Source organism: Anomaloglossus baeobatrachus, chromosome 5, assembly GCF_048569485.1.
Source record: "Anomaloglossus baeobatrachus isolate aAnoBae1 chromosome 5, aAnoBae1.hap1, whole genome shotgun sequence".
NCBI classification, from domain to species: domain Eukaryota; kingdom Metazoa; phylum Chordata; class Amphibia; order Anura; family Aromobatidae; genus Anomaloglossus; species Anomaloglossus baeobatrachus.
In genome coordinates, this window is record NC_134357.1 from 12,123,316 (window position 1) to 12,144,720 (window position 21,405).

The window sequence follows — 21,405 nt, forward strand, 5'->3', positions numbered from 1 at the left end:
CGGTGATCCCGTACTTGGACGATCTGTTGATCAAGGCACCCTCTCTAGAGGCATGCCAACACAGCCTCGACGCTACCCTGGAGACTCTCCAGAGTTTCGGGTGGATCATCAATTTTCCAAAGTCAAATCTGACACCGGCCCAATCGCTGACATACCTTGGCATGGAGTTTCATACCCTGTCAGCGATAGTGAAGCTTCCGCTGATCAAGCAGCGGTCACTACAGACAGGGGTACAATCTCTCCTTCAAGGTCGGTCACACACCTTGAGACGCCTCATGCACTTCCTGGGGAAGATGGTGGCAGCAATGGAGGCAGTTTCACCTGCGTCCTCTTCAATGGGACATCCTTCGCAAATGGGACAGGAAGCAGACGTCCCTCGACAGGAACGTCTCCCTCTCGCAGGCGACCAAAGCTTCCCTTCGGTGGTGGCTTCTTCCCACTTCATTATCGAAAGGGAAATCCTTCCTACCCCCATCCTGGGAGGTGGTCACGACGGACGCGAGTCTGTCAGGGTGGGGAGCGGTTTTTCTCCACCACAGGGCTCAGGGTACGTGGACCCAGCAAGAGTCCTCGCTTCAGATCAATGTTCTGGAAATACGGGCAGTGTATCTTGCCCTGAAAGCTTTCCAGCAGTGGCTGGAAGGCAAGCAGATCAGAATTCAGTCAGACAATTCCACAGCGGTGGCATACATCAACCACCAAGGCGGCACACGCAGTCGGCAAGCCTTCCAGGAAGTCCGGCGGATTCTACTGTGGGTGGAAGCCACGGCCTCCACCATCTCCGCAGTTCACATTCCAGGCGTGGAAAACTGGGAAGCAGATTATCTCAGTCGCCAGGGCTTGGACGCAGGGGAATGGTCCCTTCACCCGGACGTGTTTCAGGAGAACTGTTGCCGCTGGGGGGTGCCGGACGTCGATCTCATGGCGTCCCGGCACAACAACAAGGTACCAGCGTTCATGGCACGGTCTCAAGATCCCAGAGCTCTGGCGGCAGACGCCTTAGTTCAGGATTGGTCGCAGTTTCAGCTCCCTTATGTGTTTCCTCCGCTGGCACTGTTGCCCAGAGTGTTACGCAAGATCAGGGCCGACTGCCGCCGCGTCATCCTCGTCGCTCCACACTGGCCGAGGCGGTCGTGGTACCCGGATCTGTGGCATCTCACGGTCGGCCAACCGTGGGCACTACCAGACCGACCAGACTTGCTATCTCAAGGGCCGTTTTTCCATCTGAATTCTGCGGCCCTCAACCTGACTGTGTGGCCATTGAGTCCTGGATCGTCTTCAGGGTTATCTCAAGACGTCATTGCCACTATGAGACAAGCCAGGAAACCTACGTCCGCCAAGAGCTACCACAGGACGTGGAAAATTTTCCTGTCGTGGTGCTCTGCTCAGGGTATTTCTCCCTGGCTTTTTGCTTTGCCCACTTTTCTGTCCTTCCTTCAATCTGGACTGGAAAAGGGTTTGTCGCTCGGCTCCCTTAAGGGACAAGTCTCAGCGCTCTCTGTGTTTTTCCAGAAGCGCCTAGCCAGACTTCCACAGGTACGCACGTTCCTGCAGGGGGTTTGTCACATCGTCCCTCCTTACAAGCGGCCGTTAGAACCCTGGGATCTGAACAGGGTGCTGACGGTTCTTCAGAAACCACCATTCGAGCCAATGAGGGATATTTCTCTCTCACGCCTTTCGCAGAAAGTGGTTTTTCTAGTAGCAGTCACTTCACTTCGGAGAGTGTCTGAGCTAGCAGCGCTGTCATGCAAAGCCCCTTTCCTGGTGTTTCACCAGGACAAGGTGGTTCTGCGTCCGGTTCCGGAATTTCTCCCTAAGGTGGTATCCCCCTTTCATCTCAATCAGGATATCTTCTTACCTTCTTTTTGTCCTCATCCAGTTCACCAATGTGAAAAGGATTTGCACTTGTGAGAGCACTCAGACTCTACATTTCTCGTACGGCGCCCCTGCGCCGCTCGGATGCACTCTTTGTCCTTGTCGCTGGCCAGCGTAAAGGGTCACAGGCTTCCAAATCAACCCTGGCTCGGTGGATCAAGGAGCCAATTATCGAAGCTTACCGTTCGGCTGGGCTTCCGGTTCCCTCAGGGCTGAAGGCCCATTCTACCAGAGCCGTGGGCGCGTCCTGGGCTTTGAGGCACCAGGCTACGGCTCAGCAGGTGTGTCAGGCGGCTACCTGGTCGAGCCTGCACACTTTCACGAAGCACTATCAGGTGCATACCTATGCTTCGGCGGATGCCAGCCTAGGTAGACGAGTCCTTCAGGCGGCGGTTGCCCACCTGTAGGAAGAGGCCGTTTTACGGCTCTCTTACGAGGTATTATTTTACCCACCCAGGGACTGCTTTTGGACGTCCCAATTGTCTGGGTCTCCCAATAGAGCGACAAAGAAGAAGGGAATTTTGTTTACTTACCGTAAATTCCTTTTCTTCTAGCTCTAATTGGGAGACCCAGCACCCGCCCCTGTTTTTTTGTGTACACATGTTGTTCATGTTGAATGGTTTCAGTTCTCCGATATTCCTTCGGATTGAAGTTACTTTAAACCAGTTTATAATTCTTTTTCCTCCTTCTTGCTTTTGCACCAAAACTGAGGAGCCCGTGGGAGCACGGGGGTGTATAGGCAGAAGGGGAGGGGCTTAACACTTTTGAGTGTAATACTTTGTGCGGCCTCCGGAGGCATAGCCTATACACCCAATTGTCTGGGTCTCCCAATTAGAGCTAGAAGAAAAGGAATTTACGGTAAGTAAACAAAATTCCCTTCATTCCCATCTCACTTGTTTATTGTCACCAGGTAAACCAATATAACTGCACAACATTTAGAAAAACATTTCTGACATGCAAAAACAAAACCCAAAAAATGAGTGCCCAATATAGCCACCTTTCTTCTGATGACACTCAGCAGCCACCATCCATAGATTCTGTCATTGCTTGATCTGTTTACCATCTACATTGAGTGCAGAGGTGCACTGTTTTCCCTCCCTGTAGATCTCACATTTTATGGAGGGACCACAGGTTCTCTATGGGGTTCAGATCAGGTGAACAAGGGGGCCATGTCATTATTTTTTCATCTTTTAGCCCTTTACTGGCCAGCCACAGTGTGGAGTAGTTGGATGCATGTGATGGAGCATTGTCCTGCAGGAAAATAATGTTTTTCTTGAACGATAGCTACTTCTTCCTGTACCACTGCTTGAAGAAGTTGTCTTCCAGAAACTGGCAATAGGTCTGGGAGTTGAGCTTCACTCCATCCTCAACCCGAAAAGGTCCCACAAGTTGATCTTTGATGATCCCAACCCATACCAGTGCCCACCTCCACCTTGCTGGCTTCTGAGTCGGAGTGGAGCTCTCTGCCCTTTACTGATCCAGCCTCTGGCCCATCCATCTGCCCATCAAGAGTCACTCTCATTTCATCAGTCCATAAAACCTTTGAAAAATCAGTCTTCAGATATTTCTTGGCCCAGTCTTGACGTTTTATCTTATGTTTCTTGGTCAGAGGTGGTGGTTTTCAGCCTTCCTTACCTTGGCCATGTCCCTGAGTATGGCACACCTTGTGCTTTTTGATGCTCCAGTAACGTTGCAGCTCTGAAGTATGGCCAAACTGGTGGCATCTTGGCAGCTTCACGCTTGATTTTCCTCAATTCATGGGCAGTTATTTTGCGCCTTTTTATCCCAACACGCTTCTTGCGACCCTGTTGGCTATTTGCCATGAAACGCTTGATTGTTCGGTGATCACGCTTCAAAACTTTGGCAATTTCACGACTGCTGCATCTCTCTGCAAGTCATTTCACTATTTTGGACTTTTCAGAGCCCGTCAAATCTCTCTTCTGACCCATTTTGCCAAAGGAAAGGAAGTTGCCTAATAATTAAGCCCCCCTTATACAGGGTGTTGATGTCATTACACCGCACCCCTCCTCATTACAGAGATGCACATCACCTGATTTACTTAATTGGTAGTTGGCTCTCAGCCTATACGGCTTGGAGTAGGACGACATGTATAAAAAGTATCATGTGAGCAAAATACTCATTTGTCTAATAATTCTGCACACAGTGCAGAAGGATAGTTTTTTGGCTCCCTGCTCTACCCACTAGAGGGTGCTAACTGCAGCCAGTATGTGGTGGATATGGCAGATATGTGCGCCTGTAGATGGGATGATTCGGTGGAGCTACTGCCAATCTGAGAGCAGCCCACGCTACCTCGTCCCAGAGATGATCTACAAGATGAATTTCTGGAGAATTTGAAGGCCTAAGGGCCAGTGCCCACAGGAGAAAATACCTGCCGATTTTGCGCCGGAAAACTTGCATATTTTCCAGATAAATCCGCAGGTTTGCGCAAGTACACAGACTCCCCATGTTATCCTATGTGATTTGGGGAGTGCTGTTTATATGCTGCGGATTTTGCACCTGCGGAAAATGCTGCGGAATTTCCACTGCCGCAAAGAACTGCATGTCAATTATTCCTGCGGATTTCCTGCCTTTCTACTATGTAGATACAGGGGGGAAATCCGCAGTACAAACGCACGAATTCCACACATTTTCCGTAGGTTTTCCGCATAAATTGATAGTAGCTGCGGATTCCGGGGAGCTGCTGGGGGACCCTGCGGAAATACCTGCAGAAAAATCCACAGGTATTTTCTCCCGTGGGAACAGGGCCTAAGAAGCAAAAGAACCTCACCCTTGTGTTTCTGGAACCAATGTACGACTCCATAACATGCATCCTGCTGCAGAGACAACGGCCTTACTACCTAGGGCGAATTGTTATGGCCTTTACCAAAGGGGTGTGGCTCAGTGTAATTAAGCAAAGCAGTCTAAAGCCACGCCTCCAGATAATCCTGTAGGCCACACCCCTTTGGTAGAAAGCATAAAATTAGCACTGGATAAAATGCCAAGAAAACCCCCAAAAAACTGCTACTTCTGATGTGGTGACAGGGCACCAATAATGCACAAAGTATCAGAGGAGCCAGAAACAGTTCTCCCACCTTTTATGTCACAGAGTATCCGGGAGGGGTCAAAGACTTCTGCTCCTTGCTCCAAATCCTGACCTTCCCATCCACACATGGGTAAAAGTAGTCTGGATTCCTCAGACCGGGCCACATTCTCTCTCTGCTCAGTAATACGGTTTTTGCCTTCCCTCAGACATCATTGCTGTTGTAGCCGTAGGTTCACATTAGTTGGCACTAGAGTTGAGCGGACTGGGAATAATCTGGGTCCGGCAGATCCGCGGCGGGTTGATAAAGAAGTCCGGATCCGGAATCCGGCACGATATATGTCAATGGGGAGTGGAATCCGGGACGAAAGAGAGAGAGAGAGAAAAAGAAAAAAAAACTGATCCGGATCGTGCACCCGGAATCCCGCGTCCGGGTCGGACTCGGATCTGCCGCTCAAACCGTGCGGATCCGGATTTTGCCAATCTGGGTCCGCTCAACGCTAGTGTTGTATTCAGCTGCAGTTTCCTTGACTGCAGAGCCTGGTCATCACAACGATTCTTCACATCCACCTCTGATCCTTCTCACCGGGACAATTCACAATCTACTCTTAAGTCACCCATATCACAATGATTCTTTATATCCTTGTCTGAGCTCCTTTATAAGGTTGGGGGTCACACAAGCATATTAAAAATCTGTCCGACTTTCATCCAGAAAAGTAGGACGATTTTTTTTTTTTCCCTCTCTGGTCATCCGTGGGCTGTCAGGTTTTCTTTTCTCAGCAACTATTTTTCATTTACAATGTTTTCTGCTGCAAAATGGTTATGTATCTGTAAAAAATGGTTGTTACTGGGATGGTCCATTTTTTTTTTTTTTTTTTTTTTTCCGCACATCCATTCACTTGTATTGGCGAGACTCGGAAGATTTCGGCACTTTTTTTCTCATCCAGAATCTGGATGAGGAAAAAAAAGAAATTACCATCTTCTCTCTGTCATTGACTAACATTTGGTTCGAGTGCAATGCGAGATTTTCATGCGATTCATACTCTCGCGAGTGAGGCCTGAGGACCATTGTTCCCGTCCTCTGATCCTTTCCATCCACAGGATCCCCTTTCTTGAGATTGTTTCCTTTGATCACATCCTTCTTGAAAAACTCTCCATGCTGCTATATTAAAAAATAAAAAAAAAAAAACACATTGGTAATTAATAAAATATTGGCCCATTTAGCTGAGCACCGATGACCATGCATTGATCCCGATCCCCATTGTAGGATGATCTATCAGGTACATCAGTGGATATCTAATATATAAAGGTGTGTGTGTGTGTGTGTGTGTGTGTGTGTGTGTGTGTGTGTGTGTGTGTGTGTGTGTCTGGGATTGGCATCCGCACCGTCGCAGCTACAGCAACAAAAAGTTTGCACACTCACACGTTTGGCCCCCGAGAGCGTCATAGGCTATGTTTTGAGGGGGAATTTTAACCCCGCTCTTTACAGTTATTCACCAAAAAAAACCTGCCTCCATTAAAGCGAATGGAGCTGGGAGCCACAGTGCAGCCAGAACTTCAGAAGAATGCGCAGCCACGCCCTCATATGGAATGTTGGCGTGTCACAATGCAGCCAGGGAAAGAGACAGACACAGACAGGGAAAGACAGACACAAAAAGACAGACTGACAGGGAAAGAGAGACAGACAGACAGACAAGGAAAGAGATTGAGACAGACAGAGACAAACAGTCAGAGACAGACAGGGAAAGAGACAGAGAGAGAGAGAGACAGGGAAACACAGACAGGGAAAGAGACAGACAAAGAGAGAGAGACAGAGATATATACAGAGGGGGAGACAGACAGAGAATGGGAGAGAGACAGTTACTATCCCGGGCGTTAATACATTCTATTTATACATTCTATCCCGGGAATGTTAATACATTCTATTTTGTTAACAACAGTTATTAACCCGGGCGAAGCCGGGTAAGTACAGCTAGTTCAATATAAATCAGCCCGTCACTCTGCATCTCGAGGTTCGTAAGGGATATACTGTAAATACTGTAAACTTCACCTCTGAAGGGACAGCTTATTAGCGGCCTGTAGATTTTTGTGCTTTTCAGGTGAATATGTCTACTGCAAATCCAATGTCAAAATAGCTTAAAAATGCTGAAGCTAAACAACTAGTACCACGTATCCCCGAATACAACACCTACCCCGAAAATAAACCCCAATATGATTTTACATGATTTTTGGAGTATGCTTGAAACAGAAGCCCTAGTTACAGTCATTGCTCGTGTTACGAGGAGTCAAACGTCCCAGTTTCTCAGGTCCCACTATCTTAGGGGCCCGAGCAGTTGTATTCCGAGGTGCAGATTGTTCGAGGACCTTTGACTTTACAGTCATGTGACCACAGGTCTCCTAATTGCAGGAGTCTAAAAGAAACGAACAGGAGACAGGCTGGTATTCAGGACTCGCAATAGGGGTATGGCAGAGCACACTGGGAAATTTCACAGGACCCCCCCTTCTTCTAGGGGTCCCAGGGTGTATATCCCAATGATGTCACAGAGGTCCTCCTTGCAGTGTTATCACATCATGTGACCAAAGCTCATAGTTCATGGTTGTATGACATCCTCTGAAAATAAGCCCTAGCCCATTTTGCAGAGCAAAAAATAGAAGACCCTGTGTTATTTTCGGGGAGACACGGTAGCCGAGTAACTTTTTAGGTGCAGACATAATTGTGGCGACATGGACTCTGTTAGTTTCTAGCATGGGTTAAGTTTCTTAAAATTCAGCCAGACATGATGATAATTTGTTTATAAACGGGGGATAAGCCCCTCATTGTTTCTACAAGACTCTTAGGGTGGTGTCACACACAGCGACAACGACATCGCTGCTACGTCACCATTTTCTGTGACGTTGCAGCGACGTCCTGTTGCTGTGTGTGACATCCAGCAACGAGCTCGCCCCTGCTGTGAGGTCACCGCTCGTTGCTGAATGTCCTGCTTCATTTTCTGGTAGTCGCTCTCCCGCTGTGACGCACACATCGCTGTGTGCGACAGCAAGAGAGCGACGAAATGAAGCGAGCAGGGAGCAGGAGCCGGCGTCTGGCAGCTGCAGTAAGCTGTAACTAGTGTAAACATCGGGTAACCAAGGGAAGACGTTTCCCTGGTTACCCGATATTTACCTTCGTTACCAGCCTCCGCCACTCTCACGCTGCCTGTGCTGCCGGCTGCACATGTAGCTGCAGTACACATCGGGTAATTAACCCGATGTGTATTGTAGCTAGGAGTGCAGGGAGCCAGCGCTAAGCAGTGTGCGCGGCTCGCTGCAGATGTAGCACAGCGACGCGTGTGGTTATGATCGCTTCTGCTATGTTTGACAGCTAAGCAGCGATCATAACAGCGACTTACAAGGTCGCTGTTACGTCACAGAAAATAGTGACGTAACAGCGACGTCGCTGTGTGTGAACCTAGCTTAAGGAGTCCAGGGTTAAAGTTCTTGTTGACGCATGTAATTGCCTTGGCCAGTGAAGGTCAGATACCCAGACAAATCAATTATGTGAACCTCCCATTGTATCACTATGTGTATTGCTAGATGTGATAAACTTAGCTGTCCCTCCCTTGTCTCTGCCAGAGACCATTACTACTAGGGATATTTTATATACGGCTAGAAATCTAGCCAATAAGAGCCCAGTCTTATCCACCAATCATGAAGACCCCAATGATCTGAATGGAGAGCTCAGGGGTATAAGAAGGAGGACTGTGCATTGCCCGGGTAGACTCTTGCTACATGATACCAATCTAGGACCTGCGGATCCGATTGGCAAGCCATAACCGAACCTGGATTATAACACTACATGGACTTCAGCATCGAATGCAAGGATTCGGCTGAGATAGCAAGGACTACCTAAAGAAGGAATCCAGCTCGGGACAATCCAGTCACCTGGCTACAGGCTTTGCGGTCCTCAGCCAGCTTCCTAAATCCAGCGTTACTCCATTCTCTGTGGGTGCCCGCCGAAAGCGGGGTGCTTCTGGATTGGAGTAAGTAGCCCTGGAAGCTCTGAGGCATAGACATACTAATCCCTGGTGAGGCAGCGGAAGGGGGAGAAACTGTTGCTGGTTACATTCTGTGGTTTTGCTGGTTATGTGCCATGTGCCGTTAATTGTTTGGGGATCCAATAAAGTCTAATTATTGTGATTCCCTCACCCTGTATTGTCTGAGTAGTGTTCCGCCCACGGTTAAGGAGGTCGGGCGTTCAGTTGGGATGAGCCCTGGGCCATGCTGTCTTTCTAAAGGCGGCCGGGCCAGCAGACGAGAGCACCCGCTGACCCCCGTGTCTCCACAGGAGAGCACCCGCTGACCCCCGTGTCTCCACAGGAGAGCACCCGCTGACCCCCGTGTCTCCACAGGAGAGCACCCGCTGACCCCCGTGTCTCCACAGGAGAGCACCCGCTGACCCCCGTGTCTCCACAGGAGAGCACCCGCTGACCCCCGTGTCTCCACAAATTGGTGGCAGCTGTGGGATACTACTCAGCCTGGTTTATCCAGAGGAGCTGCAGTGGACTGGTGTTCGCAGACACCGTCCAGGGCTCAACAACCAGGGAGGCACAGGAGCATACCCAGCAGGCCATAGGGGAGGCATTCAAGTTTTGGACGCAGTCATGTCCAACCCCACCAGCTCAGCCATGGGACAAGGACTGGAGAGGAGTTACGACCGCAGCTGTAAATGGATGCTACAGGATCTGTGCCAGAAGCGAAAGATTGACTAAAGGAACACGGACACTCGGTCAGACTTGATCCGGAAATTGAGCTATTGGGAGACCCAGAATGATGCAGAGGATGATGAGGACACCACCGATAACAACAAAAAACAAACCATACAATGTAAATGCTGTTTCATCTATACAGTCCCATGTAATCCATAACTATCCACGAGCTGTACCGGCGGAGATCGCCTGTCCGGGTGTCACTGCCTGATGGTGACCGTGCCGGCCGCACACAAACACCAGCTGAGCCCGTTGTTGCGTCACTAAACATTTATTTAGTTTTGCACTCATATGTACACACACGCGTTCTAGCAGAACTTAGCTCGTATGTCCAGTTATATTTTTTTATTCTTTTTTTGTAGAAAAATAGATGTTCCAGCCACCATATACTGTACGTTTTCATGTCAAAAATGTGTTTTTCTCAGGAAAGGCAAATAAAAAATATCCCCCTCCCCCTCTCAATCCATCTGTTTTGGGGGAAAAAAAATAAAAAGTAAAAACTCTGCCCCTCTGGCACAAATGGATAAATTATACAGAACAAGTCACTTCTCCCTTTCAGCTACCAAAGCAAAAACGTGTATAAAGAGCAGCAGCAGCAGCAGCCAGCGAAGGTGACGGGGCCACGGGCCCTGCGATAACGAGTCTTCAGTGATCTACCGCACAGGACACCAGAGCGGCCGTTACATGTGGTTACACGGGGACACACACGGGTCTTCCAGCACTCCGCACTGCGACCTACCCCAACCAGTCAACTTCTGAAACGGTTTTATTTAGAAAACTATAATAGAAAGGCTTTGTACCCATAACAACGAATATAGATTTATAAACGTTAACTGTGCCCGGCCGTGCCGCCTCCCGGCGTCACATCCTCTAGTAGCTCTCAAACTTCAGGCGCCCGCCGTCTCCTTCACTCACAAATCGTTTTCTGCCTCTGATGAGAGAAAAAGAAAAGAAATTACATTTTAATGTAGTCTCTTTCAGCATGATTAATGGGAAAAAAAAAAAAATCATCGCAGAATATTTGTAACAACTAACTTTGCAATTTACTTGTTATTAAATTTGTCTCAAGAATGGACGGATGTTTAATTCTATAGTTTACAGCTCGTTGCCTGGGTTACCGGTCACCTCTGAAATCTATCACAGGTGGCTGGTTTCCTAGGCAACAGGAGCAGCATTTACAAGCTGTAGAGCTAGTGTTGCCCTGGTGAGCGTCAGTCCCCCCTGACATCCTCCGACGGTGCAGAGGGATCAGAGAAGACACAGTTTAGTCCAGCGGTGAGACAATGCTGCCGGTCCGAAGTGTCGGATGTTGAGCTTTGCCAGGCTGCTGTCATCTCCTCTGCACATATTACAGTCCCTGACGGAAGTTCTGTCGCTTATCCATGTTATGTAAATAAAAGCTTATAATCTGACTTTAAATTCATCCATTGGTTTTGTAAATTACTCTTTTGAAAGCTGAAACCCTCCTAAATTTGGTTTAGGTTATGAAAATAAAGCTGCTGCAAAGCTGAAATATTGATCATTTAATGAACACAGAAAGGTCAGATTTTGGCAAGACAAAAAAGTTTTGTCGCCTTGTCATATATAATGCACCCAATCCTAGTTTACATCCTCACCTGTGCTCATTAAATGATCGGATAATTAGTGGGTGTGTATAAAAAGAAACCCAGCACCCCGGACCGTCACTTGAACTACAACTTGACCTCTGACAACATGCCAAAAATCCATCCTGCGACCAAAGCCTTGATTATCAAGAGGCTAAAGACCAGATCCCCTGCAGAGGTGGCTGGCACCTTTAATGTGTCTCAGCGTCAAGTACAAAGAATTCAAAAACGATTTGAAGAGACTGGAGATGTTTCTGACAAGCCCAGGTCCGGCAGACCCCGCAAGACAACTGCTCAGGAGGAACGTTTGTTGGTTAGAAAATCCAAAGCCAGCCCCTCTTCCACTGCAGCAGAGCTCCAACAGGCCTGGTCACCTCAAGTCCCTGTGTCACCTAGAACAGTTTGTAGGATTCTGTCTCGAAATTGCCTCCATGTTTGAATCAGTGCTCAGAAGCCAGCACTAAACAAAAGGCAATTAAAAAACATGTGGCATTTGCTAAGTCCCACAGTCTGCTGAACAGATGGATGCTGGAAAAGTGGCAGAAGGAGGATTTCTATGATGAATCTTCAGTTGAATTACACCACAGCCGCCTCAAATACTGCAGGAGACCTACTGGAGCCCGTATGGATCCAGAAAACAGTTATGTTTGGTGGTGGAAAGATCATGGTCTGGGGTTACATTCAGTATGGGGGTGTGCGAAACATTTGCAAGGTGGAAGGCAATATCAATAGCCTAAAATATCAAGAAGTATTAGCTACCTCTTACATTCCCAATCATAAAAGGGGTCAAATTCTGCAGCAGGATGGTGCTCCATCTCATACACCCATCTCTACAACAAAGTTCCTCCTGGCAAAGAAGACCAAGGAGCTCAAGGACTGGCCATCCCCATCACCAGACAGGAACATCATTGAGCATGTTTGGGGTAGGATGAAAGAGGGAGCTTGGAAGACAAAACCAAAGAATCTAGATGACCTCTGGGAGGCATGTAAGATGCATTCTCTGCTATTCCTTAGGACTTCATCAATACATTGTATGAATCATTGTTGAACCGCATGGAAGCAGTCCTTCAAGCTCATGGAAGTCACAAAATATTAAATATGGCTCTAATAGCACCACAACTTCATTCACCAATGTTATGCAACATATCTTTGTATTAGAAGTTAATTATTTGTTTGAATTTCACATTACTTTCTGTGGGTGACAAAAGATTTGTCTTGACAAAATCTGACCTTTCAGTGTTCATTAAATGATCAATATTTCAGCTTTGCAGAAACTTTAATTTTCTAAACCAAATTTGGGAGGGTTTCAGCTTTCAAAAGAGTAATTTATAAAACCAATGGATGAATATAAAGTCAGATTATACGCTTTTATTTACATAACATGGATTAGCGACAGAACTTCTGTCAGGGACTGTATTTACTGGAGATTCTCTACATCACAACGAAATAGAGGAGCCTGAAAAGTACAACCATGCGCTCATTTGCTCAGTGGTTACCTCATCAACAAGGTAGGAAGGAGCCGCCCTGAGAGCTCACCACGTACAAAGCAAAGCCAGAAAGCTCCATTAATGGCTGCGGTACATGTGTGGCGTTTGCCTTGATCCCTTTCACACATGCCCCGACGTGAAGGGATTTACATTTAATAAAAGGTTTACAAGCAGAAGACAAACCTCTTACTTTAAGTGCATTCTGGCGTCTCTTTGTTAAAGAGGAAATTATCTTTCCTTCTTCAAAGACACAAATTTACTGCAGAAACTGAGCGAGGACTGGTCAGCGGCAGAAACCACAAGCTACGCAGCAGCCGACAGCACAGCTTCCCAAACGGAAAGGGGTCAGGATTAATGGGAGATCTAGTTATATGACCACCCTATCGAGCGTAGTAGAGGACACTACTTAGCCACTTCATCTTATGCCCTTTACAAAACTTCAGTCTTGGAGGAATTGCTGCAGATTTTTGTTGTGTTTTCTGCACTGAAAGTCTGCAGCTACTGATGGTACAATACATGTGAAACAGATATTTAGGCTATGTGCACACGGTGGGTTTTTTTAGTGCGTTTTTTGACAAATCTGCACCAAAATCTGCATACCTATCCTAAGGCCTTGTGCCCATGTTGCTTTTTCCTTGCTTCTTTTAATCAATAAAAGAAAGGAGAAATCATCCCAGCAAAGTCTATGAATAATCCTGACTTGCTGTGCGCACGTTGCTTCTCTTTTCCTTGCCGTTTTTGTTGCTGAAATAAGATGCAGCATGTCAATTGTTTCTGCGTTTTTCCTGCTTTTTTCACCAATTGACCTCAAATGGAGTCAGTGAAAAACGCAGGAAAAAACTGCATGTGTAATGCCCACGTTGCTTTTTTTTTGTGTGTTTTTATGTGCTTTTTTGATGTCACTGGGGTTCCGTGCAGCCATTTCCTCATCTCGCAGTCTTTACTACAGGACCTTACTACAGGACCTTGCTACAGGGAACCCCAGTGACATCACATGGTGAATAGAGTTCATGCCTGCGGATCATCGGGGTTTCCTGCAGATCCGCCAGCATGAACTCTGTTCACCTTGTGATGTCACAGGGGTTCCCTGCACCTAGTCCTCATGGGCTTTACCTATGGGACCTTGTTGTAAGGGAACTCCGATGACGTAGGTGCCCTGGTCTATGAGGCAATCTGTACCTCAGTAACCCGGGGTCGTCATGGTAACAACCCAGCGGTGGCAGCGATCGGGTCCCTGTGATCGCATTACAGGGACCTGACCGCCAGGGAGAGGTAAGAGATTCCCCTCCCTGCTTCCTGAATGCTGCAATTGCACTGATGGCAGCATATAGAGGGTTAAACTGCCGGAAGCAGCATGGGCGCTGCTTCTGGCAGCGAGATCAGCCGGTGACTGCGGGGGTACAGCGCCTGAACCTGCTCAGTCGCCATGACTAAAAAACGCACAAAAAGAAGCATGGATAAAAAGTATGTAAAAAAAAAAATGTGCAAACGCATTAAGCTGCTTTTTTTTCTGCCAAAACATGCGTTTTATGTACAGATTTTCTGCAAATAAAAATGCAACATGGGCATATAGCCTAAACCCAGAAAAGCCTATGAGATTACAAAAGTGCTGTGCACACAATGCTTTTTTTTTCCTTGTAGATTTGGTAGAGATTTTGCTGCAGAAGTAATCTGCAACATGTCAATTATTAAGGCGATTTGTCCTGCGTTTTTTGGCCTTTCAATCCATGGACTAAAAAAAAAAAAAAAAATGCACTGAAAAATGCACCAAAAACACAGGCATTTTTAGTTGCATTTTTCTGCCAGAAAGTGCAGATTTCATGCAGAAAATCTCTGCACCAAATCTGCAGCGTGTGCACATATCCTAAAAACTCACATCAACATGTAGTGTAAAAAAATACTGTGAACTTGAGGGAATGTCGATTGTTTACACTTTTGCAATAATGTCATACGGATGTCCGAATGTGCAGATTTTTTACAGATTGGATACAAAGTCTCAAGTGTATAGACTTTTGTGTAATCTTGCATCATAGTGCATGTGTCAGAGGCAAAGATAATGATCCGCGCAGAACCCGGGGCCCACTGAGGTGTAAAAGGGAGAAATGCAGAGGTAACATCTGACAGACCGGACCTCAGCCGTAGGGTGACAGCTGCAGTACACGATGCCGCATACACAGTCTCCTGCCCAACGTCATTTCTTATGTTTCTAGGGAGGAGATTGTGCCCGCTTCATTCCAGTGATGATTGAAGCTTATTTTAGGTGTTGGGTATTCAGTACAAAAACAAACAAGGGGCAACGTGTCAGCCTGACCCCTGATCAGTTATTACATGGATTTTAGGATTTATATAATGAGAGGAATGTGGTAAAATCTCCTTCACATTCTTTGCCGCTGCTGTATTCTTTTGTGTCTGTGCGGTGGAGGCCTCAGAGTTTTCACAAAACACGATAACCCATATTATGGGCTGCAATATAGATTTATTCAAGTCCCATGCTCATAGTGGCCATATGACTATTAGAGAGAAGCTGAAGACGCGGCTTCTGTTTAAGCGGTGATCCCTTTTTTTTTTTTTTTTTACTACTGACCTATTTTACTGAGCAGTCATCATTGCTCTTTAACGGCTTCCAAACCAGCCATAGGCCAAAACGGTCCACATATTACTCTATTGCAGCGGAAAGCTGGTTGTCAGACACAGCCAGACTCCCCATACAGAAGGCAGAGGTGGTTTATTACTTTCTCTGCCTTCCTGATCGCTGTATACACAATGGGGAATGAGCGCTCTGTGTACAGATTAGGGAGCACTAACAGAGATGAGGTGCCAGGAGGGAGCGGGAGCAGCCGGGAGGCCCCAGTCCGCTCTGTAGTGCAGGAAAGAGGCAGGGTTTACCTTGTAATTAGTTGCCACGTGTCGGCTTATGAGGGGATTTTTTTTTGCCTGTTTGACGCATTTGAGCCTCATTCCCCCTGATGACGCCTGTATATTTAAACATAGGAGGCATGGTGGCTCAGTGGTTAGCACTGCAGTCTTGTGGTTGCTCAGTGGTTAGCACTGCAGTCTTGCAGCGCTGGGGTCCTGGGTTCAAATCCCACCAAGGACACCATCTGCAGGGAGTTTGTATGTTCTCCCCGTGTTTGCGTGGGTTTCCTCCGGGTTCTCCGGTTTCCTCCCACACTCCAAAAACATACAGACAGGAAATTTAGATTGTGAGCCCCAATGGGGACAGTGTTCCTGTAAAGCGCTGTGGAATTAATAGCGCTATATAAATGAATAAAATCATTTATTATTATTATTATTATTACCTGTTGGAGAGGCTTGAGTCTTAGGTTTTAAACAGCCAGTATAGGGACTACAGCTACTGAACTCTATGGTGAATGGTATAGACACACGACCGGTGTCTCATCCATAGGGATTGATAAGATAAGGAATTAAGTTGTGCTATTAGCAATAACAGTCCCATACTGTGCGTTTTTAATGCAATTAGTGCTTCATATTAAAGTTTTATTTAATAGTCTTTAGTATAGGGGTTTAGTTGCCTTTGGCAAATTGTAAATTTGATTACCCCTACGCCGATTTATGAACTAGTCCATTAAGGCTTCTCTGAATGATGTGTTCCATATTGCTCTGCCCTCCACCACTGGCAGTTACGCTGTGCATAGACAGGAAGCCACCAATCAATAGTGGGGAGTGGAAAGTGCCGAAGCTCATCAGTGAGAGGACCAGCAGACAAAAAAAACTCAAAAAACGTGATTCATCATAACTACAGGAAGTGTCAGCGTTGGAAATAGTCTGTGCCCCTCCATTGTGCGGCTCAAAGATGGTGACAGATTTTCTTGAAGGACATCATGACATTTCTTACACAGGAAAGTTGATGTTGTGAAGGGTCTGAGTTGTTCATACGCAGTGATTTAGCCGGGCACAGCGCTTTACAGCTATACGGTCTGGAACTAATAATCCAGGCTGTATGGTTGTAAAGAAAATTCAAAATGAAAAATCTCCTTAAAAAAATTAAAATAAATAAATATCTAGACTTGTTTTCTTATTATTTTTCATTGTTTCTGGACTACAACACTCCATGCCCTTCACCCTCAAATACGTATTCAGAGTGGTTTATCAAATACACCTGCAAAGAAGGGAATTTTGTTTACTTACCGTAAATTCCTTTTCTTCTAGCTCCAATTGGGAGACCCAGACAATTGGGTGTATAGCTACTGCCTCCGGAGGCCACACAAAGCATTACACTTAAAAATGTAAGGCCCCTCCCCTTCTGCCTATACACCCCCCCGTGGGATCACGGTTCCTCAGTTTTAGTGCCAAAGCAAGAAGGAGGAAAGCCAATAACTGGTTTAAGAACAAATTCAATCCGAAGGAACATCGGAGAACCGAAACCATTCAACATGAACAACATGTGTACCCAAAAAAACAAAAATCCCTAAGCAAACAGGGCGGGTGCTGGGTCTCCCAATTGGAGCTAGAAGAAAAGGAATTTACGGTAAGTAAACAAAATTCCCTTCTTCTTTGGCGCTCCATTGGGAGACCCAGACAATTGGGACGTCCAAAAGCAGTCCCTGGGTGGGTATAATAACCCCTCGTGATAGGACCGTAAAAACAGCCCTACCCTACAGGTGGGCAGTCGCCGCCTGAAGGACTTGTCTACCTAGGCTGGCGTCCACCGAAGCGTAGGTATGCACTTGATAGTGTTTGGTAAAAGTGTGCAGACTCGACCATGTAGCCGCCTGGCACACCTGCTGAGCCGTAGCCTGGTGTCGTAATGCCCAGGACGCACCCACGGCTCTGGTAGAATGGGCCTTCAGCCCTGAGGGAACCGGAAGCCCAGCAGAACGGTAGGCTTCAAGAATTGGTTCCTTGATCCACCGAGCCAAGGTTGACTTGGAAGCCTGCGACCCTTTACGCTGGCCAGCGACAAGGACAAAGAGTGCATCCGAGCGGCGCAGGGGCGCCGTGCGGGAAATGTAGATCCTGAGCGCTCTCACGAGATCCAACAAATGCAAATCCTTTTCACATTGATGAACTGGACGAGGGCACAAGGAAGGCAAGGAGATATCCTGATTGAGATGAAACGGGGATACCACCTTAGGGAGAAACTCCGGAATAGGGCGCAAAACCACCTTGTCCTGGTGAATCACCAGGAAGGGAGATTTGCATGACAGCGCTGCTAGCTCGGACACTCGTCGAAGAGACGTGACCGCTACTAGAAAGGCCACTTTCTGTGAAAGGCGAGAAAGGGAAACATCCCTCATAGGCTCGAAAGGCGGCTTCTGGAGAGCAATTAGAACCCTGTTCAGATCCCAGGGCTCTAACGGCCGCTTGTAAGGAGGGACGATATGACAGACCCCTTGCAGGAACGTGCGTACCTGAGGAAGTCGTGCTAGGCGCTTCTGAAAAATACCGATAGCGCTGAGACTTGCCCCTTGAGGGAGCTGAGCGCCAAACCTTTTTCCAACCCAGATTGCAGGAAGGAAAGAAAGGTAGGCAATCTAAATGGCCAGGGAGAGACTCCCTGAGCAGAGCACCAAGACAAGAATATTTTCCACGTCCTGTGGTATATCTTGGCGGAAGTAGGTTTTCTGGCCTGTCTCATGGTGGCAATGACCTCTTGAGACAATCCTGAACCCGCTAGGATCCAGGACTCAATGGCCACACAGTCAGGTTCAGGGCCGCAGAATTCTGATGGAAAAACGGCCCTTGAGACAGCAAGTCTGATCGGTCTGGTAGTGCCCACGGTTGGCCTACCGCGAGGTGCCACAGATCCGGGTACCACGACCTCCTTGGCCAGTCTGGAGCGACGATGATGGCGCGGCGGCAGTCGGACCTGATCTTGCGCAGCACTCTGGGCAACAGAGCCAGAGATGGAAACACATAAGGAAGCTGGAACTGCGACCAATCTTGAACTAAGGCGTCTGCCGCCAGAGCTCGGTGATCGTGAGACCGTGCCATGAAAACTGGGACCTTGTTGTTGTGCCGAGACGCCATTAGGTCGACGTCCGGCATCCCCCAGCGGCGACAGATCTCCTGAAACACGTCCGGGTGAAGAGACCATTCCCCTGCGTCCATACCCTGGCGACTGAGGAAGTCTGCTTCTCAGTTGTCCACGCCTGGGATGTGAACTGCGGATATGGTGGAAGCCGTGTCTTCCACCCACGTCAGAATCCGCCGGACTTCCTGGAAGGCTTGCCGACTGAGAGTTCCTCCTTGGTGGTTGATGTATGCCACCGCTGTGGAGTTGTCCGACTGAATACGGATCTGTTTGCCTTCCAGCCACTGCTGAAAGGCTTGTAGGGCAAGATACACTGCTCTGATCTCCAGAACGTTGATCTGAAGAGTGGACTCTTGCTGAGTCCACGTACCTTGAGCCCTGTGGTGGAGAAAGACTGCTCCCCACCCTGACAGACTCGCATCTGTCGTCACTACCGCCCAAGATGGGGGTAGGAAGGATTTCCCTTTCGACAATGAGGTGGGAAGTAGCCACCATCGAAGAGAATCCTTGGCCGCCTGAGAGAGAGAGACGTTGCTGTCGAGGGACTTCGACCTCCCGTCCCATTGGCGGAGAATGTCCCATTGTAGTGGACGCAGATGAAACTGCGCGAAAGGGACCGCCTCTATTGCTGCCACCATCTTCCCTAGGAAGTGCATGAGGCGTCTCAAGGGGTGCGACTGACCCTGAAGGAGAGATTGCACCCCTGTCTGCAGTGAACGCTGTTTGTCCAGCGGAAGCTTCACTATCGCTGAGAGAGTATGAAACTCCATGCCAAGATATGTTATCGACTGGGTCGGGGTTAGATTTGACTTGGAAAAGTTGATGATCCACCCGAAACCCTGGAGGGTCTCCAGCGCCACGTTCAGGCTGTGTTGGCATGCCTCTTGAGAAGGCGCCTTGACCAGCAGATCGTCTAAGTAAGGGATCACAGAGTGTCCCTGAGAGTGTAGGACTGCCACTACAGCTGCCATGACTTTGGTGAAGACCCGTGGGGCTGTCGCCAGACCAAAGGGCAGGGCTACGAACTGAAGGTGTTCGTCTCCTATAACGAAGCGTAGAAAACGCTGATGCTCTGGTGCAATCGGTACGTGGAGATAAGCATCCTTGATGTCTATTGATGCTAGGAAATCTCCTTGAGACATTGAGGCGATGACGGATCGGAGGGATTCCATCCGGAACCGTCTGGTTCTCACGTGGTTGTTGAGAAGTTTTAGGTCCAGAACGGGACGGAAGGATCCGTCCTTTTTCGGAACCACAAACAAATTGGAGTAAAAACCGTGACCTTGCTCTTGAAGAGGAACAGGGATCACCACTCCTTCCGCCTTTAGAGAGCACACCGCCTGCAGGAGAGCATCGGCTCGGTCGGGAGGCGGAGACGTTCTGAAGAATCGAGTTGGAGGACGAGAACTGAACTCTATCCTGTACCCGGGAGACAGAATGTCTCGCACCCAACGGTCTTGGACCTGTGGCAGCCAAATGTCGCCAAAGCGGGAGAGCCTGCCACCGACCGAGGATGCGGAGGGAGGAGGCCGGAAGTCATGAGGAAGCCGCCTTGGTAGCGGGTCTTCCGGCTGTCTTTTTTGGGCGTGACTGAGCCCGCCAAGAATCTGAACTCCTCTGATCTTTTTGAGTCCTTTTGGACGAGGAGAATTGGGACCTGCCCGAGCCTCGAAAGGACCGAAACCCCGACTGTCCCCTCCTCTGTTGGGGTTTGTTTTGTCTGGGCTGAGGTAAGGATGAATCCTTACCCTTGGACTGTTTAATGATTTCATCCAAGCGCTCACCAAACAGCCGGTCACCAGAAAGAAAGGAATTTTGTTACTTACCGTAAATTCCTTTTCTTCTAGCTCCTATTGGGAGACCCAGACGATTGGGTGTATAGCTACTGCCTCCGGAGGCCACACAAAGCATTACACTAAAAAGTGTAAGGCCCCTCCCCTTCTGGCTATACACCCCCAGTGGGATCACTGGCTCACCAGTTTTAGTGCCAAAGCAAGAAGGAGGAAAGCCAATAACTGGTTTAAACAAATTCACTCCGAAGTAACATCGGAGAACTGAAAACCATTCAACATGAACAACATGTGGACCCGAAAAACCAACCCAAAAATCCCGAAGGACCACAGGGCGGGTGCTGGGTCTCCCAATAGGAGCTAGAAGAAAAGGAATTTACGGTAAGCAACAAAATTCCCTTCTTCTTCGGCGCTCCATTGGGAGACCCAGACGATTGGGACGTCCAAAAGCTGTCCCTGGGTGGGTAAAGAAATACCTCATGTTAGAGCTGCAAAGACAGCCCTCCCCTACGGGGAGGCAACTGCCGCCTGCAGGACTCTTCTACCTAGGCTGGCGTCCGCCGAAGCATAGGTATGCACCTGATAATGTTTGGTGACAGTGTGCAGACTCGACCAGGTAGCTGCCTGGCACACCTGTTGAGCCATAGCCTGGTGTCGTAATGCCCAGGACGCACCCACGGCTCTGGTAGAATGGGCCTTCAGCCCTGATGGAACCGGAAGCACAGCAGAACGGTAGGCTTCAAGAATTGGTTCCTTGATCCATCGAGCCAGGGTGGCTTTGGAAGCCTGCGACCCTTTGCGCTGACTAGCGACAAGTATAAAGAGTGCATCCGAGCGGCGCAGGGGCGCCGTGCGGGAAAAGTAGATTC

General features: G+C 48.2%; 1 protein-coding gene across 2 annotated transcripts in view; it reads right to left on the bottom strand.

The window, feature by feature from the left end:
* Window positions 1-9,918: 9,918 nt before the first annotated feature.
* The window catches only part of PDCD4 (programmed cell death 4), a 102,431-nt gene continuing 90,944 nt past the window's right edge, over window positions 9,919-21,405 (bottom strand). For both annotated transcript variants that reach the window (XM_075348224.1, XM_075348225.1), the window contains exon 12: window positions 9,919-10,591. In XM_075348224.1, coding sequence (XP_075204339.1) covers window positions 10,531-10,591 — 61 coding nt within the window. In that variant the 3' untranslated portion in view covers window positions 9,919-10,530. The remainder of the gene's footprint in view (window positions 10,592-21,405) is intronic.